The sequence below is a fragment of the Equus asinus genome, chromosome 2 (genome assembly GCF_041296235.1).
Source record: "Equus asinus isolate D_3611 breed Donkey chromosome 2, EquAss-T2T_v2, whole genome shotgun sequence".
In the NCBI taxonomy this organism is placed as follows: Eukaryota; Metazoa; Chordata; class Mammalia; order Perissodactyla; family Equidae; genus Equus; species Equus asinus.
This window is the reverse complement of record NC_091791.1, coordinates 176536552-176564185: the sequence shown is the minus strand read 5'-3', so window position 1 is coordinate 176564185 and position 27634 is coordinate 176536552. Positions and strand designations below refer to the sequence as shown.

At 35.1% G+C, this 27634-nt stretch overlaps 1 protein-coding gene across 10 annotated transcripts in view; it reads left to right on the top strand.

The window, feature by feature from the left end:
• Nucleotides 1-27634, top strand: part of HECTD1 (HECT domain E3 ubiquitin protein ligase 1) — an 88244-nt gene that overhangs the window by 33111 nt on the left and 27499 nt on the right. For all 10 annotated transcript variants that reach the window (XM_070504195.1, XM_070504196.1, XM_014857373.3 and 7 more), the window contains exons 9-23: nucleotides 1512-1626; nucleotides 2648-2822; nucleotides 8436-8574; nucleotides 8766-8936; nucleotides 12889-13111; nucleotides 13657-13920; nucleotides 14016-14092; nucleotides 18108-18242; nucleotides 18781-18927; nucleotides 20036-20130; nucleotides 21827-21932; nucleotides 23923-24057; nucleotides 25447-25586; nucleotides 25847-26170; nucleotides 27441-27607. In XM_070504195.1, the coding sequence (XP_070360296.1) occupies nucleotides 1512-1626; nucleotides 2648-2822; nucleotides 8436-8574; nucleotides 8766-8936; nucleotides 12889-13111; nucleotides 13657-13920; nucleotides 14016-14092; nucleotides 18108-18242; nucleotides 18781-18927; nucleotides 20036-20130; nucleotides 21827-21932; nucleotides 23923-24057; nucleotides 25447-25586; nucleotides 25847-26170; nucleotides 27441-27607 (2413 nt within the window). The remainder of the gene's footprint in view (nucleotides 1-1511; nucleotides 1627-2647; nucleotides 2823-8435; nucleotides 8575-8765; nucleotides 8937-12888; nucleotides 13112-13656; nucleotides 13921-14015; nucleotides 14093-18107; nucleotides 18243-18780; nucleotides 18928-20035; nucleotides 20131-21826; nucleotides 21933-23922; nucleotides 24058-25446; nucleotides 25587-25846; nucleotides 26171-27440; nucleotides 27608-27634) is intronic.

Sequence of the window (27634 nt, the reverse complement as noted above, 5' to 3'; positions counted from 1 at the left end):
ATATAATAGGTAGTACTCACTGGGTACTTATTCTGTGCCAGCCAGTGTCTTTAAGCATTTAACATGTCCTATTATTTAATCTTCACAGATTTTTCTGTTATTAATTGATTCTAAGGTATACCTCTACATTCCTCCTCATACACATTTTAACATCTCTTTAATAGGTCTTATAATTACTGTTGCTCAGATAGAAATTATAGTGTAGTTCATTACCTGTTGATGCAACAATAATTGTGAAATGGATTTTAGTAACTTGGAAGGAATGAATGAAAAATCCTGTCTGATAGAGGAGTAGTCTCAGAAATGCTATATCACTAATGTTGTTTGTGGCACATATGACAGCGTTGTGTATAGAAACATAAATATGACTTCGAATCAAAAAGTAATTAATTATGAAGAATTGTGCTCAGAATGTGAAGTTACAGAAATACCTTATGTTTCACTTATATTTTCTTATTTGTGTTTGAAGTAACATGAAAAAAAATCAGTTTAAAAAAATTCTTTCAGTGAGTTAAAAAATAAATTCCAACCAATAAGACAGCATTGTTGCAAATTTTAATTGGCCTTGTTTTTTCTCTCTTAGTGCTACTTAATATCTAATAGCCTATGGCATCCTTAGATTTGGTGAAATACTGAATTATTATAACTCAAACCCCAGTAGTCTGGAATTTTTAGCTAGTGCTGCATACTTTCTTGATGTATTCACTTATTTGCCAGATATATCTACTTATGATATCGTAACGAAGTTAAAAAACAAAAAACAAAAAAAAAGTGCACCTCAGGCTGCTAGGAAAAATGTGAGATCTGTTCCTCTTTGAAAGTGTTTATATTCTGCTGGAGACAGAGACTAGTGTCAATTAAAAATTGTTGAAGATGGGGCCGGGCCTGTGGCTGAGTGGGTAAGCTCGTGCACCCCACTTTGGCGGCTTAGGGTTTTGACCATTTGAATCCTGGGTGTGGACATGGCACCGCTCATTCGGCCATGTTGAGGTGGCATCCCACATGCCACAACTAGAAGGACCCACAGGTAAAAAATATACAACTAGGTACTGGGGGGATTTGGGGAGAAAACACAAAAAAAATTGTTGAACGATGTGAATTAGTATTTAAGACCTAAATTTTGTAGTTTATTCTCGAAGAATTAATTTAACTTGTTAATTGTTGAAGATGATTACCATGTCACAGACTGAATACTAGGTCCTCTGTTCAAGTAAAGAAAATGGAAAGAGGAGTTTAATAGAGAAGACAAGTTCAGATGTGAGCATACTTAATTTGAGTTATTAATAAATAACCGAGTGAAATTAATGTATAATTTTTTTTGAGCTATAAATAGACCACATTTAAGGTGATATGTGTAAAGGCAGAGATTTGAATTGGTTCTTGCTTGATTTATGTCATTCTGTAAGTCTGCAGTCTAAAGTATATGAGTGTGATCTAAAGTTTGCAGAGTTGGATATTGAAGAAATAAGATGTTAATTGTTATATTCAAATTAAATGCTTTTCTTTTCTAGACTCTGTTACGGCATGGTGCAAACCCAGATCTAAGAGATGAAGATGGGAAAACTCCATTAGATAAAGCTCGGGAAAGGGGCCATAGTGAAGTCGTAGCTATCCTTCAGTCTCCAGGTGAGTGGTAAAATCTTTCCTTTTAAGCCATCTGCTGTTAGTTTTTAGCTTCATGTCCATAAAAGTAGCTTTTTGTAGACATATTAACGTTATATAAACTAACTTTTCCTATGAAGTCAAATAATTATATATGTATACCCTTACATTGATAAAGCTTCAATAGTCTACTGTTCTGTGTCCTTGAGACTTTGGCTGCATGATTCTAGAATGACCAAATTAAAAGTATAAGGGGTGTGGGTATAGTTGGGTATTGTGTAGACAAAGTACTTTAACCAGATTTTTTTTTTTTTTAAGATTTTATTTTTTTTTTTCCTTTTCTCCCCAGAGCCCCCTAGTACATAGTTGTATATTCTTCGTTGTGGGTCCTTCTAGTTGTGGCATGTGGGACGCTGCTTCAGCGTGGCTGATGAGCAGTGCCATGTCTGCGCCCAGGATTCGAACCAACGAAACACTGGGCCGCCTGCAGTGGAGCGCGCGAACTTAACCACTCCGCCACGGGGCCAGCCCCCTACTTTAACCAGATTTTTAAGTTTTCACACAGTAGATGAATGCAGAGCCTCTGTGAAATAATTTATGGAATCAAGCAGAATATCCAAAATTATCTTCCTAAATTGTGATTCAGCTTATTGGAGGTAGTAATGTTCATTAGTATTCTTACAAGCACCTTTGATAGATGTAGTATCCTAATTTCAGTTTAATTATTGTTAACTGGGGGCCAGACCCGAAGGCCTAGTGGTTAAAGTTTGCTGTGCTCCGTTGTGGCGGCCCAGGTTTTGTTCCCAGGTGCAGAACCATATCACTCATCTCACCTGTCAGTGACAATGCTCTGGCGACAGCTCACAGTGAAGAAGAGCAAGATTGGCAACAGATGTTGGCTCAGGGCAAATCTTCCCCGGACAAACTATATGTATATTGTTAATTAGGGATAATGATAGTTTTGAGTTGGTTACATCTTAATATCTTTTTCACTGAAAGAAAAATTTTCCAAAAAACTACTTTATTGAATAATATTTGTCTGCAGGTGATTGGATGTGTCCAGTTAATAAAGGAGATGATAAGAAAAAGAAAGATACAAACAAAGATGAAGAAGAATGTAACGAGCCAAAAGGAGATCCGGAAATGGCACCCATATACTTGAAAAGGTTATTGCCAGTGTTTGCACAGACATTTCAGCAAACTATGCTGCCTTCAATAAGGTAGTTATTCATACTATTTGTATTTGCTAGTTAAATTATGCCAGTTACGTAGTTTTACTTATCTCCCATTTCCAGAAGGATTTGAGGTTTGTTTTAATATTAAAAAGTATGAAAAAGAATAAAAATTAGATTGGAAATTAGATTGGAGAGTTAAATCTTTTCGTTGATGATCTGACTTAAGAGGAGTTTAGAAAATGAAGAGTAGATTCCTAACGTGGTTTTTGTATGTCTCTGAGTATCAACTCTAGAGAAATTTTGATAAGTACAGCAAACATTTATTGAGCTTTATGGAGGCGTTTTTAGTAGAGTTAGTTCAGGATGGCCATTGGAGGAGTTACCCAAAGAAATGAGGCTTGGCTCTTGCTTACTGTACCCTTGCAGGCTAGTGAGGAAGAAGTGAGTGATAATGCAGAGTGGTAACTGATAGATCAGATATATAATCAGAGTTCTCTGGAAATACAGATGGTTTAACAACTAATTGGGCTGGGCGAATTGGAGAAGATCTTATGTAAAAGTGAGATTTAAATTGGGGTTTAAAGGATACTTGGAAGTTTTCTAGACAGGTAGATTTGGAAGGCTTGGTGGGCAACAGTATGTGCAAAGTCATGGAGGTATGAGTCAGTCCATCCTGATGCAAGTCCTGGTGGCTCCCCCTACAGTGTGTCCATAGTCTGCTGTTTCTGTCCATCTGTTGCTAATTCTCTGGTCCAAGATACCATGGTCTGTAGTTTGACTACTACAGTTGCCTCCTAACTAGTCTTTCTCCTCTTTTTCTCTCTTACCTCTGTACAATCTGTTCCTACATATTAGGCTGAATTATTTTTAAAATCATAGTTACATCACATCACTTTCTGGTTTAAACTCTTCAGTAGCTTCCAGTTGGCCATGACTAAAACCTAACTCCTTAACTTTCAGACTTGCAAAGTCTTACATAAGCCCCACCCAGCTCTCTGACCTCATTTAGTACTGTCTAACCCCTAGCCTATTACACTTACACGATGCTAGCCTTCTTTCTGTTTTTGGAACACTGTGAGTACATCCTTACCTTAGGGCTTTTACACTTATTTTCCTTTGCTGGAACATTTCTATCCCCAGGTCTTTTGAATGGTTAGTTGCTTCATATCATTCAGGTCTCACTTCAAATATCCATCCATTGACATTTGTCCACTTAACTTAAATTTACCCCAGGACACCTTTCACATCAATCATATTTTATTGTCTCCACAGAGCTTACATTGTCTGAAGTCTTGCTCTTGTTTGAGTGTTTTGTTTGTTTATTTTATTGTCTGTCCCCCTTCTAGAGTAAAGCCATGATAGCTGGCCTTGTGTACTGCTGTATTCCTACAAAGCCAAAGAGGTGTAGAATAGGGCTTGATATTTAGTAGGCCCTCGATGGACATTTACTAAGTGATTGAATGAGTGTGTTGTTTAGCAGTTGCAAGTATTTTGATGTTAATGAAGTATAGGATATGTTTGGATAGCTCAGTGAATAATGTTGAAAAGGTAGACAGGAGTCTTTTATGACCTGTGAAGGCCTTTGTGGTCCATGACAATGCGTGTAGGCTTTACCCTGTAGTTAAAGAAGGATCACTAAAGACTTGTGAGGAAATTTATTACAGTCAGACTTGTGATTTGTAAAGATCATTTGGCAGCCCCCTGGAGAAAAGGACTAGAGGAGGGCAGGAACGAATACAGACTACTTCAGGGTTGTTTGTAGTATGAACTCGGACAGTTGCTGGGGTACTGGATTGGTGGAAACAAAAGAGCTTGGGAGATGGGTTGTATAGGGATTGAAGATCAATTAGATGTGAGGGATGAAGGAAAGGAAAGGGTGAAGAATGACTGCCAGATTTTTGGCTAAGTGATTGAGAGTTTAGTATTGGTCGTTTTAAGTTTAGGAGGTCTTTAGAACATGCAGTTTTGTAGGATTCAAGTACCTTAAATGCCAGTATTATGAGTTGACATTAAAGTGCAAGCAGTCTGCTTTAAATAGGAGGAAAGTGGCGGTAAAATAATTCACTGTGAACATTTAAGAACTTGGTTTTTATTCTTCCTCAAACAGCTTTAGGTGTTAGTGGGGCCACTTGTTGTTGTTGTTATTACAAAAGATTTGAATCATCTTAAGAAAAGTTAAATTTTGAACAAGATAATTTGGTAAATTTTTGAGGACTAGCTGTCATGCCAATAAAGAATCTTAAGATATATTTGGAATAAAATTGCTTCATGATAAGGCCATCAGAAAATTATAAAGTATGCCACCATATAACAGAATTCCCTTATTGGATGATTATTTTCTCTTATCCTTTTGAATGTTTGAAGATTGTCTAAACACAATTTTAGTTTTAACGCATTTGATGCTAAATTCTCTCAGGTGATAATTAGCAGACATATTTAATTGTGGCGAGTAAGATAGTGCATGTCTTAGTTAAGAGCTCAGACTCTGGAATCATCTCAAAGTGGGTCCAAATGCCAGTGCTGCCACTTCCTAGACAGGTGGCCATGGGCAGGGTACCTCACCTCTTCATCTTAATTGGATCATCTCTAAAATGGAGATAATTATACTTAATTTTCTTTAGTTGTGAGAATGAAAATTAGATATGTTAAGTGTTTAGCATAGTGCCTAATGTTTTAGAGGTTTTGAAAAAAAGATACATTTAAAAATTATTTAGCAATATAAAAAACAAGGGGGAATAGGTTAGAATCTAACTTGTTACTATTTCAGTTTAAAATTTGATCAGAAGAGCAAACATAGGTATTCTGATCAGACAGTAAAAGGAGGGTCTCTATACATGGACGTTAGTTATTATCTATCACTATTGGCCAATGCACAGTATCTGCTTAGGAAATAAAAGGCAAATAAAAACAGGTTTCAAAAACAGGATGACAGTTTCAATGATGGAGCAGTTTGTAAAAAACCTAATTATTCTCTGTAAGATATTTTTCTCCAGTGTTATTGAGATAAAATTAACATATAACATTGTATTAATTTAAAGTGTACAACGTAATGATTTGATATATGTATACCTGGAAGATATTAGATGACTTCACACTTTGTTTTTGAAGAAAGGCTACATAGAATTTTGAAGAGGTCCAATAAACATCTTTGGAGTTGTGTCAATAACTAGACAAAGATTGAGTTCACTTTCAGTGACAGAAATTCTTGAAGATCCATTTACTTTCTTTTAAAAAATCACAGTTTGAGCGGCTGGCCCCGTGGCAGAGTAGTTAAGTTCACATGCTTATTCACAACTCACACCCTATTCATGGTAGAGCTGAAAGTTTGTATCCTTTTACCAACCTCTCCCTGTTCCCCACCCCACCCCCTGGCAACCACTTCTCTATGAGTTTCACTTTTTTTGGATTCCACATATAGGTGACACCATGCAATGTTTATCTTTGTCTGGCTTATTTCACTTAGCATAATGCTCTCAAGGTCCATCCATGTTGTTGCTTAACAACATTTTAAAAATCAGTTTGCCAAGTATGGATTCAGTAGTGATACACGTTCAGTACATATGGAAGTGTTTAAACTCTCAGATCCAAGAGTCTCTACTGAAGACATCAAACTTTCCACAGAAATGGTGTGATTTAGAATAGAAAAGACTGTAAACTAAATGTTTACCACTTACTTGAATAATACTGTTAAACAGGAAAATTTTATATTGTGAATATTGTGTAAAGTGTACTGGTTAGGAGATGAGTGTGAGTTTAGGCTGTGATTTATTAGCCCTATGACCTTAGTTGACTTAGATACCTTTCTTTTTTTTTTGAAGATTGGCACCTGAGCTAACATCTGTTTCCAATCTTCTTCTTCTTCTTTTTTTTCTTTTTCTTTTCCCCAAAGCCCACCAGTACATAGTTGTATATTCTAGTTGTAGATTCTTCTGGTTCTGCTGTGTGGGATGCCACCTCAGCATGGCTTGATGAGCTGTACTGAGTTTGTGCCCAGGATCCAAACTGGTGAAACCTTGGGCCTGCAAAGCGGAGTGTGTGAACCTAACCATTTGGCAACAGGGCCAGCCCCTAGATACCTTTCTTTGTGTCAGTTTTTTCATCTGTATAACTGAACTAATAAAACCTATTTCAGGGGCCGGCCCAGTGGCGCAGCTGTTAAGTTCGCACGTTCCGCTTCTCAGCGGCCCAGGGTTCGCTGGTTCGGATCCCGGGTGCAGACATGGCACTGCTTGGCACACCATGCTGTGGTAGGCATCCCACATGTAAAGTAGAGGAAGATGGGCACTGATGTTAGCTCAGGGCCAGGCCTCCTCGGCAAAAAGAGGAGGACTGGCAGTAGTTAGCTCAGGGCTAGTCGTCCTCAAAAAAAAAAAAAAACCTATTTCATAGAGTTTGTTGTGTGGATTAAATGAAGTGTATCGTTTTTAAAATACATGAAAGGGTTTCTGGCTCATAATGGTTCAGCATGTGACAGTGACAGACAGATAACACATAAACATTCTTATGCTGTTTTAATTGAAATAAATCACAATATAAAACTATTAAATACTGATTTTACAACCAAATGTAAATAGTCGTTAACAAAAACTGGAAGGAACTAATTCTGTTAGCAGTTTTCCCTCTGTCTGCCCATCATTTTCTATATGAATTTATAATAAAATACTTTACTTAATTAAAGACTGTACAGGGTTGTGAATTTCTCCTAGGGAGAGTTATGAAATACATAGAGACCACATACTGTAGAAGTATAGCTGGGTCACATGCCTCTCTTGGAGTTCAGTAGCGATTTTTGCCTCTCCATCCTTCTTGGGGAAGTTACCTCAAGTGTAATGATACCTACAGCTTGGTGCCTAGAATATTATTAGATGCTCAGAAAATATGTGTTAAAAGAATTATTGACTTTTATGTAATAGACCAGTTTCCTCTGAGTCTGTTATAATTTAATTCTGTGTATATGTGTGTATTTTATTTTAAAAGAACAAGTTATTGAGGTTAACAAAGTTGAGGTTAGTTTGTGTGCCTTTATTATCTCCTATGTTCTAAGCAGAGCAGGGATAAAAAGAAGGGAAAGGAGGCATGCCAAGTTGGCAACAGTGGGAATATTTTGGTACATGGGATTATTAGGATCTGTTATTTTCATTTGTATGAGAATATAGTTATAATGAACATGGATTTTAAATTTGGCAGAGGACAAAAATGCTTATCTCAAAATTTGATTTCCATATAAACTCCCAGATGTTTTAAGTTGGTCAAGCTTTGTGTTTTGTATTATAGGAAATTTTAGGTTAGTTACAATTTATGCCCTGTATTTTCTTAGTAATTACATTATTCTTTACTTGTTCTTCTAAAATTATCATGGCATATTAATGTTCATGCTGGTTAAATATAAAATAGAATAATAGCACATTTAAGACAATTATAAAAATAATTTCAGTTTTGGTGAGCTCACTATACTGATAAGAGAAAATAAATGAATTTCCTCAAAAATGAGCATAAGCTAGTGCTATCTTATTTTTTTATATTCTTTTATTAAGAGTACTTTTTAGCAGAATATATAAAACGACATTGTGTATTTTAGTTTTCAAGAATGTATAGTTGCATTTTATTTTATTTTAGCTTATTACGGCTTCCTAAAATTCTTTTTTTTTACTTTTCAAGGAAAGCTAGTCTTGCTTTGATTCGAAAAATGATTCATTTTTGCTCTGAAGCACTGTTAAAAGAAGTTTGCGATTCTGATGTTGGTCACAATCTGCCTACAATATTGGTGGAAATCACTGCAACTGTCCTTGATCAAGAGGTCAGTTTTTAAATTTTTTTTGAAACTCCTTTGGTGTTAATTCCCTTTAGATATTGGTCAGTAAAATGTTTAACTGTTGTCCTAATTTCAGTAAATCATTTTGTCTGTGCACATTATTGCATTTGTCTATTCCAGGCAGCTCAACTTATTTTTATAATTTTTCCTTAATTTCCTTTTTTTTCTCCCCTCAGGATGATGATGATGGCCATTTGCTGGCTTTGCAAATCATAAGGGATTTAGTAGATAAAGGTGGTGATATTTTTTTGGATCAGCTAGCCAGACTTGGTGTAATTAGCAAAGTATCAACTTTGGCAGGTCCTTCCTCTGATGATGAGAATGAAGAAGAATCAAAACCAGAAAAAGTGAGTGGTCTTAATTATAGTGGTATTAAGAATAGAGTTTCCTTTGAGGAAATCTAGTTCCAGTTTACGAAGGGTTTTGATAAAATATTGGCAATATGAAGTAATATAGTTTTAAAAAATTTTACAAATATTATTGATAAAATTTAAAACTTATAGAAGAGTTGCCAATAAGGAATATCAGAGTATCCTCTATCCAGATTCACTAATTATTGACATTTGGCCCCATTTGCTTTATCATTTGCACACTCATTTATGTATATGTCTATGTGTGTAAGTGTGGGTGTACATTTAAAAAATATTATTTGAGAGAATCTGGATACATAGTGCCCCTTTTTACACCTAAAAAGTTCACCCAAGACCGGGACATTCTCTATAATCCTAGTATAGCTATCAAAATCAGGAAATTTAATGTTTATATAAAACCATATCTAATCCAGAGACCATGTTCAAACTTGCCATTGTCCTTAGTAGCAATTTTTTTCTTCCTAATCCACAATCCAATCCAAGAACCTGCAACAATTTCTCAGCCTTTCTTTTTCTTTCATAGTCTTGGCATTTTCGAACAGGACAGACCATTTAATTTGGACTTTGACTCTTGCTTTGCGTTTGTCATATTTCTTCATGAGAAGATTCAAGTTACATGTTTTTAGCAGGGCAACTATAGAGGTGATGTTACATCCTTGTCAGTGCACAGTGTGTTTCTCAGAGGCACATGAGGTCTATTTGTTCTCATGCTGATGATGTTAATTTGGATCACTTGGTTATGTTAGACCCTGCCAGGTTTCTCTATTGTCAAGCTACTCTTTTTTCCTTTTGTAATTAATAAGTAATTTGTGGGGAGATCATTTGAGATGGTGTAAATGTGCTGTTCCTCATTAAACCTTTACCTGCTGGTTTCAGTATCCGTTGATAATTCTTGCCTTAGATTACAAATTTAGAATATACCTTATCTGTCTCTATTGATTGCCAGAAATGATTTAGTCCTAACAATTAGTGACAGAGTAGTAATATTTTTGAGAAAATGGTAGAGCATAGGTTATGATGTTAGAATCCTGAGAGTGATTTTATGTATGTGTATGTGTTTGTGTTTCCTAAATTACTGGAGGACTTAAGAAAAGAGAAAACAAGAAGTGATGTCTGGATTCATCCCTCTGGAATTCTTGCATTCAAGAAATAGGTCACAGGGGCCAACCGTGTGGCTGAGTGGTTCAGTTAACACATTCTGCTTCAGCAGCCCAGGATGTTTCACCAGTTTGGATCCTGGGCATGGACCTAGCACCACTCATCAAGCCATGCTGACACAGCATCCCACATAGCAGAATTAGAAGGACCTACAACTAGTGTATACAACTGTGTACTGGGGGTCTTGGGGAGAAGAAGAAGAAAAAAAAGAGGAAGATTGGCAATAGATTTTGGTTCAGGGCCAGTCTTCCTCACCAAAAAAGCCTGCAAAAAAAAATAGATTAATGACCCACAGGGACCAGTCAGTTTTCAACCAAAGTCCTAAGGCACTTCAATCAGGAAAGGATGATCTTTTTAAAAAAATGATGCTTGAATAAGTAGATAACAATGTAAAAACGTGAAATCTTGATCCTTACCATATAATAAAAAAGCAAATTAACAGAAAATGAATCATAGACTGAAATGTATTGACTAAAATTGGAAAACCTCTAGAGGAAAAAGAAGAAAATCATAGTGATCTTGAGCTTGACAAAGATTTCTTAAATAGGACATTAAAAGGTTATATTGTGAAAAAAAATTCAATAAATTGTCCATCAAAATTAAACTTTTGCTGTTAAAAATATTGTTTAGGGAATAAAAAGGCAAGCCAGAAAATTCTCTTGGATTTTTTTTTTGGTCTGAAATGATCTTTACTTGGCCTTCATTTTTGATGGATATTTTCAGTGCCTACAAGGACTCTTGGCAGATCATTTTCCAGCACTTTAAGAGATGTTCCATTGTCACCTGACATGCATAGTCTCTACTGAAAAATTTCCTGTAATTCTCATCTTAATTCCTTTGTATGTAACATATATTCCTCCTCTGGCTGTTTTTAAGATTTTATTGCTTTTTTGTTTGTTTGTTTTTAGCAATTTGACTTTGATGTGCTTTGCTGTATTTGGTGTGTGTGGGCACATGCACATGTGGGTCTCCAACCCTGCTCAGGGTTGTTTAGTTTTCTTTGATCTGTGGTTTTTGTCAAATTTGGAAAAATTTCATCTCTTGGTCCAGGATTTTCTACTTTGGCTGTTTGGAATGGAAATATCTGACCACTTTTTGTGGTCTTGGGTATTGTTCAGCTTAGACTTTTCCAGTCATTCTTTGCCCAACCTTAAAGAGTATCACTCCATACATGAGTGGTCTAGTACTCAGTAGAGACTCATGGTGACCACTTTACAGATTTCCAGAGGTCTTTTTTTTTTTTTAATTTTATTTTTCCTTTTTCTCCTCAAAGCCCCCTGGTACATAGTTGTATATTTTAGTTGTGGGTCCTTCTAGTTGTGGCACATGGGACGCTGCCTCAGCATGGCCTGATGAGTGGAGATAGGTCTGTGCCTAGGATTTGAACCAGTGAAACTGTGGCCTGCTGAAGCAGAGCCACAGGGCCAGCCCCTCCAGAGATTTTTTTTGCTTGGTTCCCTAATGCTGAACTCATCCTCTACATGTTCCGTTTACCTCAGTCTCTTCAAACAGGTCTCCATTTTGTTAACTCATACTGCTACTGGACTTTGTGTTCTTTCTTCTTAAGACCTTAGCCAGGGGCTGTCTTGGTGGCATAGCGTGTTAAGTCTGCGTGCTCTGCTTCAGTGGCCTGGGGTTCACAAGTTCAGATCCCAGGTGCAGACCTACAGACCACTCATCAGCCATGCTGAGGTGGCATCTCACATACAAAATAGAGGAAGATTGGCAACAGATGTTAGCTCAGGGCCAGTCTTCCTCACAAAAAAAACGCCACAAAAAAACCCTCCTCACCTTAGCTAGAAAATTGTGTCTGGGCTTAAAAGACTTAACTTTGTTTGTTTCCATTTTCTGGAGATTGCAGTCCTATGTTGCTTGTTTTCCAGTGTTTGAAAACACTTTTTCATATATTTTCATCTAGTTTTAGGTTGTTTACAATGGATAAACAAGTCTTGGTCCTTTTTAATCTGTCATGGCCTGGAATATAAGTACTTATGTTTAGAGAAATTTATCACTCATATTTTAAAATCTTATTTTAGTGTTATAAGCCACTTCAGGGAAGAAAAGGTAAAAAATACTTAGTTTTTTAAAATATAACAAGTCTTTATCAAGTCTAACGGACTTTTCCCATACATGCACATATGCACACACCAAGTTTATATGTGTTTGTGATGAATAGTCTCAATATTTAAATGGTGTCAACAAAATTAGAGGCTACCAGGCTAAGCAAACAATATTTAGAAGTTGTTGGGTTTTTTAAACATGCCCTATCTAAAATATTTTTGTGTTCATAGGAATGATCCAGTATATTTGATTCACTTGACTAAGGATGGGGCTTTACAATTTATTCTTAAAAAGCTTCTTTGGTGATTCTTGCATTGCTAGGTTTGGATATCGTTAATTCTGTCTAAGCATCTTTTTTTTTTTTTAACAAATAATCAATTAGGCCCAGAGATGTAGTTAGTTTACCGAGGTCATAGGTAAATGGCTAGTTGTATGTAGACCCAGTCTATTGGTCTTCTTTACCACTACACCTGGAAATGTCATAACTTAGGTCATTATTTGTATGACTTTCTTAACATTTTCAGGACTTATTTGTAAGATTTAGTTATAGATAATTAGTTGAATAAATACATATTAAACTGGAGGCAACTGAATATTATGTTCAGGATGTTTTAAATCTAAATTTGATTCATGGTCATGTTTAAAATACTTATGAATATTGGAGTAGAAATTATTTTCCATGTTTCATTGAATAATTTTATACATTTAGGAAGATGAACCACAGGAAGATGCTAAAGAATTGCAGCAAGGTAAACCATACCATTGGAGAGACTGGTCAATCATTAGGGGAAGGGACTGCTTATATATATGGAGCGATGCAGCAGCCTTGGAATTATCTAATGGCAGTAACGGATGGTTCAGATTTATCTTGGATGGAAAACTTGCCACCATGTATTCAAGTGGTAGTCCTGAAGGTGGATCAGACAGTTCAGGTAAATGAAGGTTTCTATTAAAATGTCTTACTGGTTTCTGTAATTTTGCTAATCTGGTTTTTTTGCTCATATTTTTGCTACCATTGTCATAGAAATAGAACATCCTTGATCATATGGCCAGTTTCTTTAATATCAACAGAGAAAAAGTGTTGTGCCATGAAAGCATTTCATAAATGCCTTTTTCTTGTATGAGACAAGGAATAACACTGTATCTACTTTTAATCTCTCCAGTTTTTTAGGTGAAGCTGCCTTTTATCACATAATAATGAACTGCATGTGTGTGATGCTGTCTCAAGTTAGCTCTTTTCCCCAAAGCCTTATGCTTTAAAAAAATTATGGCTGTAGGATTGCTTTTATGCCTAACTCTATTTCAAACCAGTAAGAGTATACCAAAGACGAAAACTCTGCTAATTAAGCTTTTTTAATAAAATTGCTATTCTAGTCGATAGTTTACTTTTAAAAAAATGGAATATTTGAAAGGAATAAGGTTTTAAAACAATATTTGAAAGGAATAAGGTTTTAAAACAATCATTTTGTCTTTATAGAAAGCAGAAGTGAGTTCTTAGAGAAATTACAAAGAGCTCGAGGCCAAGTAAAGCCATCTACTTCAAGTCAACCTATACTCTCAGCACCAGGACCCACTAAGCTCACCGTAGGGAATTGGTCACTGACGTGTTTGAAAGAAGGAGAAATTGCTATTCATAACTCAGATGGTCAGCAAGCAACAATACTGAAAGAAGATTTACCTGGTTTTGTATTTGAATCCAATAGAGGAACCAAACATTCATTTACTGCAGAAACTTCTCTGGGTAAGTATATACGTATGTAAGTTTAGCAGATAAGAATAAATGAATATGTTAAATTGCAATAAAATTTGCTTTGTGAAATGTCCCTTTTTTTTAAGGTTCAGAATTTGTGACTGGCTGGACTGGCAAAAGAGGCAGAAAACTGAAGTCTAAGTTAGAAAAAACAAAGCAAAAGGTATATCTGAAATTTACTGGATTTTTCTGTCTTTTATACTGATGTGGTAAGGCTTCAGTGGTCTAGATTCTAAGCCTTTAAAAAACTGAGCCTTGTAACATAAGCTGCCCCAATCTAACATATTTTAGTTTTCCTTTTTCTGTGCTCGTTATTTTATTTTCCACAATATGTATACATTTTATTATAATTTTTATACATACACTAAACACCAACATTAAAACAGACACAAAATGGTAATTGAGACAAATAATACAATTTAAATTATTTTATTGTTATTAATGTCATAAAAACTCTAAACTCATGCTTTAATTTGTTTTTGCTTTAATTATTATTAATGATAGTGATATTTTTAGTGCTACAATGAGATTGAAAGTGCATCATTATATTTTACAGTTCTGATTTAACATTTTGTGATAAAGCAACTTGAATGCCTGGTTGTAGATTGAGATTATTTTGATGCTTAGTCTAATGGCCAACTTAGATGAAATCACTGTTTCAAAAAGATACAGGAGGGGCTGGCCTGGTAGTGTAGTGGTTAAGTTCATGTGCTCTGCTTTGGCCGCCTGGGGTTCACATGTTTAGATCCTGGGTGCGGACCTACACATCACTCATCAAGCCGTGCTGAGGTGACGTCCCACATATAAAGTAGAGGAAGATTGGTACAGATGTTAGGTCAGAGCCAATCTTCCTCACACACAAAAAAATGGATACAGGAGCAAATGTGTTATTGACGCCACCTTCAGAGTCACAATACTAATTTTAAAATTCTGTCCATTAAGTATGCAAGAAGGGGCCAGTCCAGTGGCACAGCAGTTAAGTGCACGCATTCTGCTTTGGCAGCCTGGGGTTTGCTGGTTCGGATCCCGGGTGCAGACATGGCACCGCTTGATAAGCCATGCTGTGGCAGGTGAGCCACATATAAAGTAGAGGAAGATGGGCATGGATGTTAGCTCAGGGCCAGTCTTGCTCAGCAAAAAGAGGAGGATTGGCAGCAGATGTTAGCTCAGGGCCAATCTTCCTCAAAAAAAAAAAAAAAAAGTATGCAATGAAATTTTTAAAAAATATGACCAGGGGCCAGACCCACAGCCAAGTGGCTAAGTTTGTGTGCTCTGCTTTAGCAGCCCCAGGTCTTACCAGTTCAGACCCTAGGCGCAGACCTAGCACCACTCATCAAGCCATGCTGAGGTGGCGTCCCACATAGCAGAACTAAAAGGACTTATAACTAGAATGTACAACCGTGTACTGGGGGGCCTTGTGAGAAGAAAAAATATATGGCCAGCATATTTCTATCTTTATTATATCAATTGTTCTTGCATTTTTTCATTTTTAAAAGAGAAAAAATAATCTCATAGATTCAATATTTTCTGATGACAGATTTTTTAGTTTAGTTGTAATAATGATATAAGGTAGTTTTTTCATACAGTATGTAAAGAATGCTTTTACTTGGTTGGGATTGCAGAATACTTGTGTATTTATGGCTTTGGCTGTAGAAATAGTAGTAATAGGTTTTCTTTGGAGTAGCTTTTTCAAATATAAAGATGTTCATGTTTTCATTTCCAGTTGTTAATCTGCTGAGCCATCCCAGTGATATTTCCAGATGCTAGACCTTGGAAAGAACGTTCACGCTGGCTTTTGTGTGTGTGTGTGTGTGTGTGTGTATAACCTCTGTAGCTGTATATATTTTATCATTGCCTCTATGTTTTTTAAAAAGAGTATGAGGCCAGAGATTTCAGGATATCTTTAGGGCTTTTGAGGAAGAAGAATCTCAGTTGAAGATATCCGTTAGATGCTAAAAGGAATTTGAACTATGTACGGTCGATTTTCATTATTCACAGTTGTTATCTTCTATAAAGTTGCCATAAACACTGAACCATTGCTCCAAAGGGAAATACGGGGTTAGTTAGTTTCCTGTGAGGCTCTGGTCACATTTTTGTGAACTGATCCATACATAACCTTGTTTTATGTGTGTTTTTGTTCAAAGGCACTGTGTTTAATATGTATTGTTGATGCATTAACATTGAACTTGTGGCCAACATCACTCTCATGCCTGAACGAAGCTTATGTAACACGTTTTCTCCATAGAACATTTGTGCCTTCTTGTGCTTAGGAACACTGGACCAAAATTCAGCACAATGTTTGGGGGCCAATTTTTTTTTTTCTGAGGAAGATTAGCCCTGATCTAACTACTGCCAATCCTCCTCTTTTTTTTTTGAGGAAGGCTGGCCCTGAGCTAACATCTGTGCCCATCTTCCTCTATTTTATATGTGGGACGCCTGCCACACCATGGCATGCCATGCAGTGCCATGTCCGCACCCAGGATCTGAACTGGCGAACCCCTGGCCGCCGAGAAGCGGAATGTGCGAACTTAACCACTATGCCACCGGGCTGGCCCCTGGGGGCCATTTTACAGTAAAAAATAAGTCTCTTTTTCTTTAGATCTTGTAGATCAAATTTTGCCCAGTTATCGGGGGGCCATTTTAAACTGTGAAGTCACCAACAAAAAAGCACAAAAATGTGAAAAACATGGCACAAAATAGACTGTGAAAAGGACACGTGTTTATAGTATGAAAGCTAAAACAAGAAGGTAGAGTGTTACCTTGTTTGACCTCACCTGGGAACATGCACATGAAGCATCTCAAAGTTTTCGTTGTGTTGTGCATGCCTACAATTGACTGGGAAAGCCCTACAAGGATTATCTGAGGGATTACAAATAAATCATAGGAGTGAATTTGCGAACATAGAATTCTCAGATAATGAGGATCGACTGTAATTCTTTGTAAAGCTACCACGCTGCCATCACAGGAGTTTCTTGGAACACCTAATATGTTCTGTTACCTACCAAATATAGACCAACTCACAGTGTCATGAATTTTCACAACACAGAAGAAAAGTAAATCAAAGAAACGGGCTAACGTTCCTCAAAAAAAAAAAATCAAAGAAACGCAGTCTCAATCCTATATTTTCGTATTTTAAAAAAAAATATGATTATTGATTCACTTTCTTGAAATCAGTAGTAACTCAGTAACCATGTGGCTATTCTTTTGTGTATGAAAGCAATAGTGTCAAAATATACTAATTTTAGGTAAAAATAATTTTAACTGTTTTAACCTCAGTTTTATTTATTAATACTGTTTTATAGAGGGATAGTTTCTTCAATGTTGTCTAATATCCAGAACTTACTTATCTTTTAATTCTGAATGATATACCAAAATAGATTGGAGAGAGATTATTAATTCATTTAGGGAGTGAATGTTTTTCTGTTACATTAGGGTTATGCTAGATTAGTTTGTGCTTTAAATGAAATTGCGTAACGCCTAAATTTACATTATTTAAGCATATCTTTTTAGAGAGTATTAGCTACTAAATTTCATCAGATCCAAGCCTAGGACATGTATGGGTTATTCTCTCAAATAACATTAATTTAACTTAAATAAGAGAGAATTAGTAACCAAACTGATCATAAACATTCCTTCTCATGATGAAGTTTGTAAATATATGAGCATTATGTATACTTTGTGTGAATAATATAAATAGAAAAAAGACATAAACCCTAAAGTACACCCCATAATGTTAAAGGATTCAACTTTGGTTGATGGAATTATAGGTGGCTTAATTTTCTTTTTTTTTGCTTACTTGTATTTTCTAATTGGTTCACCATAAGCAGATTGCTTTTATAAAAAAAAGAGCAGAGTTAATTTTTGGCAGGTTAAATTTTGTTTAAATGAAATAAACTTCCATTTGGTGTATGAATACAAATTTGCATAACCAAAAATTAAAATTATGAGTTCTTTTATTTAGCACTGCTAAAATCTACTAGAGTACTTTCTCAGCCATTTAACCTTTTGATATATATGAATAGAAGTAGTGACATTTTTTGGAAGTTGATAATGGCATAAATATCTTAATTCTAAAAGGTACATTTATATATGTATGTGTTGTGTGTATGTAAAAGGAAAAATTTGGTGAAATTATTAATTGTAGTGAAAATTCACCTTTGGTTTTTCTATTTTGGTAGGTACGAACCATGGCTCGAGATTTATATGATGACCACTTTAAAGCTGTAGAAAGCATGCCTCGTGGAGTAGTGGTAACGCTCAGAAACATAGCAACTCAGTTAGAGTCCTCTTGGGAACTTCATACAAATAGACAAGTATGTTAGCCTCTGTATTTTATGACACACTGTGATCTTGGTTTAGTTTTTCCCCTTTATCCTTTATATTCTGGGTATTGATGAGGGGTCAGCAAATATCACCCACATGCTAAATTTGACCTGCTATCTATTTTGTATGGCTTTGTGAAATACGACTGCTTTCTACATTTTTAAATGGTTGAAAGCAAATCAAAAGTAAGAGTAATATTGCATGATAAGTGAAAATGTAATGTTAGTGTCCATAAATAGTTTTATTGCTCATAGCCATGCTCATTCATTTACACATTGTCTTTGACTACTTTGGTGGCTACAGCGGCAGAGTTGAATAGGTGTGACGGGGCGACATGGCCTGTAAAGCCTAAGATATTTACAATCAGCCCTTTACAAAAATGTTTGCTGACGCTGGTAGAAATAATTTGCATTAAAGACTTGAACCTCTTAATCTTGTTTATTATCCAGTTACAATGATGTTCTGATAAATTAAGTGAATTGAGACTTGTTTGTTTATTTTTGCATTAAAAACATTTTTTTCTTTTAGTGTATTGAGAGTGAGAACACTTGGAGAGATTTAATGAAGACAGCTTTAGAAAATCTAATTGTACTTTTGAAGGATGAAAACACAATTTCACCATACGAAATGTGCAGTAGTGGCTTGGTGCAAGCTCTTCTTACTGTTTTAAACAATGTAAGTTTATGCAATAGTACAGAACAAAGTATATAGTTTTAGAAATAATTTGTAGCTGTACATTTGGCTGAGCGATATTACTTTGTCAAAAAATATTGAAAAACTAAGTAATAAATGTTAATATTTATAATTTCTCCAGTCTTTCCTTTAAGTTGAGTCATTAGTTTGAGCTAGTTGAAAGAATTGTCTGTTTATGATTTTTGAGTTACCCAGTTATAGTTTGTTCAAGATTTTGTTGAACAAAACACTTACTTTAGCCTCAGATTTAATGTTATTCACTGCTCTGATTTCCTCTTAACTTACATAAAATGGAGTTAGTCTATAGACCTTCTTACGTACCTAAATTATTTGCATAAAATTAATTTATGAGCAACGAGTTTAGGAAGTTTATGTGACTATTTGACAAGTATTTGCTAATAACCTTATATTTTTCTTCCATTTAGTCTACCTTTAATATCTTCATTGTGATAAAAATTTTTCTTTATTTTAATGAAAGATACATACTCATTCTAACATTCTAATGAAAGTAGAAAAAAGTGAAAATTTTCTCCCCATTTCAGTTCTGCCATTTTAATTTTTCTTTCTTAATCGTTGTATGTGGTGATATACTCTTAAGATTCGCTTTTTCAATGTCTCACATTTCCTTCATCAATTTTACCATTTGCATTTATTCCCATTTGTTAAAATTATAGGGATTATCACATATCACTTTGTAATATCTATGAAATCATTGTTTTAATATCCCATTATATTTTTTCTAATACTAGTTAAAGTAAATAGTACGGTTAAAATGCAAAGTGTTCATTCATAAATAATCTGAAATCACCTCACATTCTATACTTTGGGAAAAACTGATTTAACAGTGTAATTGCTACTCCATAATAACATTGAAGAAGGAAAAAAAAATCTATGTAGATGTTAGCCGTGGTCTACTAAGTCATATGGTAAAAAGAGTTTTTAATTGAGAGAAATTGATGATTTCACTTAGACTGTGTTGCTCATTTTGTAATAATATGCTAATATTCATCTTTGCGGCATGTTTTTGATAAATTTCAATAACAGCCTTAAAGTTTTTTTCTTTCTATATTTTCTTTTCTGTTTTCTTTAGACCGTGGATTTAGATATGAAACAAGATTGTAGTCAGCTGGTAGAAAGAATAAATGTTTTTAAGACAGCCTTTAGTGAAAATGAAGACGAAGAAAGGTAAATCCACAAATTTGTTTTAATTTGATGTTTGCAGTGTTTGCAAGCTGGTGTACTTCCTTTAAGATAGAGTCTAATATAGTATTTATACACAAAATAGGAGCTTTTCTATTCAATAAGGAAGTAGCTTATATTATAAATGTATAATAAAAAATATTTTTAAAGCATTTTTAATCTAATAAAATAAAAGAAAAATTACATCTCCTGGGAACGCAGCTGACCACTTAGTTTATTGGATACCTCTTTAAGACACAACTGGAAATTTGAACACTGAGTAAATATTTGATATTAAGTAATAGTTGTTACTTCCTTTTTAATTGTCATAATGGTATGATTTTTTTAAAAGAATTCTTTTGTAGAGATACGTACTCAAAATATACTCTGGATGAAATGATGCGTTCTCTGGCAATTTCTTCAAAATAACATGGGAAGGAGAGAAATAGGTGGAGATGTAGAAAGAAGTCGATTGGCCATTAGTAGACAATAGCTGAAGCTGGGTCATGGGTTCATTCAAAGTTCATTTTACTATTTTATTTACTTTTGACTGTGTAATAATAAATAACTTTTAAAATAATAAATGAAATTCAATTAATTTCATTAATTTTAAATACCATTTTAGATGAGTGCATTACATTTTAAAATAATTATAAATGTAAAACAAAATGCCTTATTTTATGGATGTATAATTTATTCAAATATTACTATATTAAACATTGTAGCTCTTTGTAAATTATTACTAACACTAAAATATATTTCTCTCAAGGGAAATATGTTTTTACATAAATTCCTTTAAGTGATAATACTGAGTTAAAGGTTATAGGTAATTTTTAAAGGTTTTTGATTCAAATTGTTTTCCAGAAGCATTACACCACTGTTGCCTTGCCAACAAATAGTATTATTTTCAAAACTTTGCTGTTTTGGGGCCAGCCCCGTGGCTGAGTGGTTAAGTTCGCACACCCCGCTTCAGCGGCCCAGGGTTTCACTGGTTCGAATTCTGGGTGCGGACATGGCACTGCTCATCGGGCCACGCTGAGGCAGCATCCCACATGCCACAACTAGAAGGACCCACAAGTAAAAACAGACAACTGTACCGGAGGGCTTTGGGAGAAAAAGGAAAAATAAAATCTTTAAAAGACCAAAAAACTTTGCTGTTTTGTATATTCTTTTATATGTATCAAATATTATATAATAAAGTTAAGCTTTAAAAAATAAATTATACATATACTTTGAATGCAATTTATAAAAGTTTTATAAGAAAAAAATAGTTCATTCTTAAGTGAAGGAAATTGAATTATGAGAGTATCTTTGCTCACTTAGATGTGATCTTATTTTTTTTTTTTTAAAGATTTTATTTTTTTCCCTTTTTCTCCCCAAAGCCCCCCAGTACATAGTTGTGTATTCTTCGTTGTGGGTCCTTCTAGTTGTGGCATGTGGGACGCTGCCTCAGCGTGGTTTGATGAGCAGTGCCATGTCTGCGCCCAGGATTCGAACCAACGAAACACTGGGCCGCCTGCAGCGGAGCGCGCGAACTTAACCACTCGGCCACGGGGCCAGCCCCTAGATGTGATCTTATACAAAATTAAATTTCTCTTTGTGCTCGTAGTAAGGGTCTATATGAAGTTAGTCACTGTAGTTTCTGTATGAACTTTTGCATGAAACTACATAAAGTTCTTAACAATTATTGTTTTGTTCACAGTCGACCAGCAGTTGCATTAATTCGAAAGTTAATAGCTGTATTAGAATCTATTGAACGTCTACCTCTTCATTTGTATGATACTCCAGGATCCACATATAACCTCCAGGTAACCATAAAAATGCAGTCGCTATTGCCAGTGCATTTAGAAGCAGTCTTATACTTTTCTTAAAAACAAAAACTTTCCTTTCGTATTGTATTAAGTAACAATTCTGCATAATGGTTAAAGACACCAACCCTGATGCCATTTGATTGTTTTTTTTTTTTCAAATGACTGTTGAATATATTGATATTTCAATTCTTTTTTGTTTAATCAAATCACTGTGGACTTTCAGTAAATAGTTATCGTAAGTAGTAAATCGTATTTTGTAGATTGTAAGTGGAAAGACACTTTATCAGTGGAAAAAGCAGAAAAAAGGCTCCTTTTGTTCTAGAATTATGAATTAAGTCCCTTCATCTCTGTTTGAAATATCAACATGGGAGAAAATGTAAAAATATTTTAAGCACAATTTTTTTTTCTTGCTTTCTGTATGTCATTGATTAGAACCAGATGGCTTTAGCTGTTCCTATTGATCCTTCCAGAAATCTCTCATTATCATATGGTTTTATAATAAGCCTGTTTTCATCCTAAATGTTATTTGGTTGACCTTCTCATTTATTTATTCAATTATTCTTTTGTTAGCAGCTGGGATCCAGATATGAACAGAGAAAACAAATACTCCTACTGCTAATATCCAAATCCAGATCTTTATCACATCATCTGTGGGTTACTTTAATATTTCCTAGCAGATCTTGCCTTTATCCAACCTATCCTGCATTCCACTACATGGAATTGTTCCTTTTAAGTGTAGCCTTTAATAAATGACTGAGAATCTATATTTGCCAAAACATCGCCTAATCAAGGTAAAAACTTGCCATATCCCCAAGAACTCAGTGGTGTTACCAAAGCCACTGGATTCCCAGACTAGAGAGCTTGTACAGGAAATTACAATATAGTTAGTGCTCCTGACATTGTACATATATTAAACAAGATGTAGAGATCTACTTTGTGTTTATTTCAAACAGAATAATACAAAAAGGAGCAAGGGGATGTTTTTGTCCATCCGTTTCTTTTCCTTTTTTTTTTTGAGGAAGATTAGCCCTGAGCTAACATCTGCTGCCAATCGTCCTCTTTTTGCTGAGGAAGACTGGCCCTGAGCTAACATCTGTGCCCATCTTCCTCTATTTTATATGTGGGATGCCTGCCACAGCATGGCCTGATGAGTGGTGCCATGTCTGCACCTGGGATCCAAACCAGCGAACCCCAAACTGCCGAAGCAGAACGTGTGAACTTAACTGCTGTGCCACCAGGCCAGCCCCACGTCCATCCCTTTTAAGTCTTTATCCTTGATATGTGAATAAAGTAGTAGAGATAGGTCTCAAAGACTGGAAATTCTCCTGCTTTTACAGTCCTAGGAGCACCAAAATCTTTTATTACACACTTCTCATTTCAGGAGACTGTGCAAGACACAAAGAAGGCCAGGAATGTGCCCTCTGGTGATTTTGCAGTCTAAAATGCTACCCAAATGCACATATGAACATTCAATTTTGTGTCTGTACGAGTTAGTTAAGATTTCTCCAGAAATGAAGCTACCTAAAATTACTAGTCTTGTACTTGTTGCTTACTAAAACATACTGGATTCGAAGCTATCTTGAATTTTTTTAAGTTTATTAGCCATAGGTTATTTTATATATTTTAGCTTTAAAGGAATAAGTTAATTAGCTAATTTTCATAACTTACCTGGCAAATTGTGAGTTATAAGTTAGAGATGTAATATTTCTTTGGAAATGCTTTATTATAATTTTATTTAAACCGTGTGTATTTGAAGTTATTTAGAAATTCTAAGTAAACTTTTTTTCTTTTTTGAAAGCCAATATCACTTGTCCAGTGGACATTTTTTAAAAAGGAGCAACCGCTTAATAGAAGACCAACACTGATACTTCCCTTATGGTTATACTTTATAAGTCTCAATTACTGTGTTCATATAACATGTCTCATTTTTACAATTCTAAGAAAAAAGCAAGGTATTTTCTGAAGCATTTTGATCATTTCTGTGTAGATACTTACGAGAAGATTAAGATTTCGGTTGGAACGTGCACCTGGTGAAACCGCATTGATAGACAGGACGGGCAGGATGTTGAAGATGGAGCCATTAGCTACTGTTGAATCTCTGGAACAGTATCTCTTAAAAATGGTGAGCTTTTGGCAGTGACATCGTGAAATAAGCATTCTCTGCTATGGTTTAGCCCTTTAGAAAAGTATTTTGAGCAGTATGTATCCAGAATTATGGTAATACAGTTTGATTTAGCAATTCTATTTTTAGGAATCTATTCTAAGCAAATAATCTTTATACAGGTGTATCTCGGAGATACTGTAGGTTCAGTTCCAGACCACTGCAGTAAAGTTAATATCACAGTAAAGCAAATCACATGAACTTTTTGGTTTCCCAGTGCATATAAAAGTTATGTTTACACTATACTGTAGTCTGTTGTGTGTGTGATGGCAATATGTCTAAAAGAAATGTACAAAAACAATGTACATACCTTAAGTAAAAAAACTATTGCTAAAAAAAATGCTATCAGATGAGCCTTCAGTAAGTCGTAATCTTTTTGCTGTTGGAGGGTCTTGTAAAAAACGCAATATCTGGGGGCCGGCCCCATGGCCGAGTGGTTAAGTTCATGCGCTCTGCTGTGGCAGCTGAGGGTGTCACTGGTTCGGATCCTTGGCGTGGACGTGGCACCGCTCATCAGGCCATGTTGAGACGGTGTCCTACATACCAAAACTAGAAGGACCCACAACTAAAATATACAACTATGTACTAGGGCTCTTTGGGGAGGAGAAAAGCAGAAAAAAAAACCCCACAATATCTGCAACATGCAATAAAGTGAAGCACAATAAAATGAGATGTACCTGTACACTATAAATGGTGTCTTCATAAAGATGTTTATTATGGTTATTTGTAATGCTAAAATAGTGAACAAAACCTTAATGCCAATCAAGAACAATATCAAGTTGATTATTGTTTCCATTAATTTGAATATTACATAGCTGATAAAATGTCTGATGACTGAGTAGGGAAAAAATGTGTTTGTACAATATGATCAAGACTTTGTTTTATCCTATCGAAATAATAGACTGAACAAATATTCTATGATGTTAATAATGGGGTACTTTGGTTGTCAAAATTTCTATTTTTCTGGGACTTTTTCCCCAAATGCTGCTTTTTTGCTTTTCAAAGATTTTATTTTTTTTTTCCTTTTTCTCCCAAAGCCCCCTGGTACATAGTTGTGTATTTTTAGTCGTGGGTCCTTCTAGTTGTGGCATGCGGGATGCCGCCTCAGCGTGGCTTAATGAGCGGTTCCATGTCCGAGCCCAGGACTCGAACCAGCAAAACCCTGGGCTGCTGAAGCCGAGTGCGCAAACTTAACCACTCCGTCATGGGGCCAGCCCCACCCCCAAATACTTCTTAATGAGTATTTGTTACAATAAAACAATTCACCTTAAAGGCATAGGGAAAAAGTGGGCGATATGTTTGAAAATAGCATTTTTAAGGTGAGTGTTTTCTGTATTTTATTTGGTTTAGGTAGCAAAGCAGTGGTATGATTTTGACCGATCTTCATTTGTTTTTGTTCGAAAATTAAGAGAAGGCCAAAATTTTATATTTCGGCACCAGCATGATTTTGATGAGAATGGAATCATTTACTGGATTGGGACAAATGCCAAGTAAGTCATTCTATTTAATGTAAAGTGAAAACATTCACCTGGAAAAAGAATTCTAGGTAGTAGAATAAAATTTGAGTATCCTCCAGTTTAAGGAACTTGATGTCTTATAAAATTTAAGACTGTCCAAATTACTGTTTATGAGGGAAAAAATCTTAATTGTAAAATTTTTTAAATTAATTTTATGTGGGAAGAAAAGCTAAAATGAAAAAATGCAGTTATTTTGGTAGTGTTAACTGCTAATTTTTCTTTTTTTTTTGTAGAACTGCATATGAATGGGTAAATCCAGCTGCTTATGGACTCGTAGTTGTAACATCATCAGAAGGGAGAAATCTACCTTATGGTCGCTTAGAAGATATATTAAGTCGTGATAATTCAGCTTTAAATTGTCATAGCAATGATGATAAGAATGCCTGGTTTGCCATAGATCTGGGTCTTTGGGTGATACCATCAGCATATACACTTCGTCATGCTCGTGGTTATGGAAGGTCTGCACTGAGAAATTGGGTTTTCCAGGTATCCAAAGATGGACAGAACTGGACTTCTTTGTATACCCATGTTGATGACTGCAGTCTCAATGAACCAGGGTTAGTTGAGGAGTCTTTGCAAATTGGAAAACTCAATAAAGAGCTTTGTTTATTTTTGTAATTGTATACCCTTAGAGCTCCCTTCTTTGTGAGATATTGAAGCAAGATTTTCTTTCTAAAACATCACTTGATACTATAATTTAGGTACTAAAACTTTGAAATACTGACTTTACCAGAACTTTGTCAAAAACTTTACATTAAACATGAGTAGAAAGCTGAGCTTATTCATTTGAAAAGAAATTGATATATGGCTATATGTGTATATATATAGCATAATAATAAAAACCAAAAGGAAATGGAATTAGCTTTTAACTAAACTATCCATCTATTCACATGATATATGTGAATGTTCAACATATTAATAGTGGCTATTACTGGTTATGGAATTATGGCTGACTTTTAAATTTTTCTTATTTTTATGTATCTCTTTTCCTATATTTTATATATTGATCATATATTTTTTTTTAAAGACAGAAAGTTGGTATTATATTTCTAAAAAATTTAATTTTAATGTTTTAATTGTCCATTGTGGCACATTCTGAGGGGTAGATAGAGTATGGAGTTAAATTACTTTGCATTTGATGTAGTACGGAAGTAGCTTCTTAACATTAGGATTAATAGGTAATATTTTCAACTTTGAAATTTAATATTTAATATATTTAAAACTTTGCAAGAATTTAAAATTGTTTTCACCATAAAAGTATATTATTCATAAAAGTTCCAGTCTCATTTCTTTGGATTTTATTAATCATAAATCATTTAATGTTATGAGTCAAACTAATAGTATACATTTTAACATTTCATTTTTTTTCTGAGTAATATTAGCCCTGAGCCGACATTTGTTAACAGTCTTACTCTTCTTTCTTTCTTTCTTTTTTTTTTTTTTTGCTTGAGGAAGATTAGCCCTGAGCTAACATTTTAGCAATCTTCCTCCAATTCAATTTATATGTGAGTCGCCACCACAGCATGGCTGACAAGTGGTGTAGATCTGCTCCCAGGATCCGAACCCACGAACCTGGGCAACCGAAGCAGAGTGCACCAAACTTAATCACTATGCCATGCAGCTGGCCCCTTAATGTTTCATTTTTAACTGATTTTTTGTTTTTCTCCTTTGATTTCTTGATTCTTGTGTAATGAACTATTGACTGAATATGAAAGTTAGTTTATTTTTTCTCTAGTTCTCTATTATGTAAAATATCTTCCCCACCTTAAACATCTTTTTCATCTGTTTTGAAACATTACACAATCTTTTCCCTTCACCCATTCACAGATCAACAGCAACCTGGCCTCTTGATCCACCAAAGGATGAGAAACAGGGGTGGCGACATGTGAGAATTAAACAGATGGGGAAGAATGCTAGTGGACAAACCCACTACCTCTCACTCTCTGGATTCGAACTTTATGGCACTGTAAATGGAGTATGTGAAGATCAGCTAGGTAAAGAGATGGTAGTAGGTTTTTCTA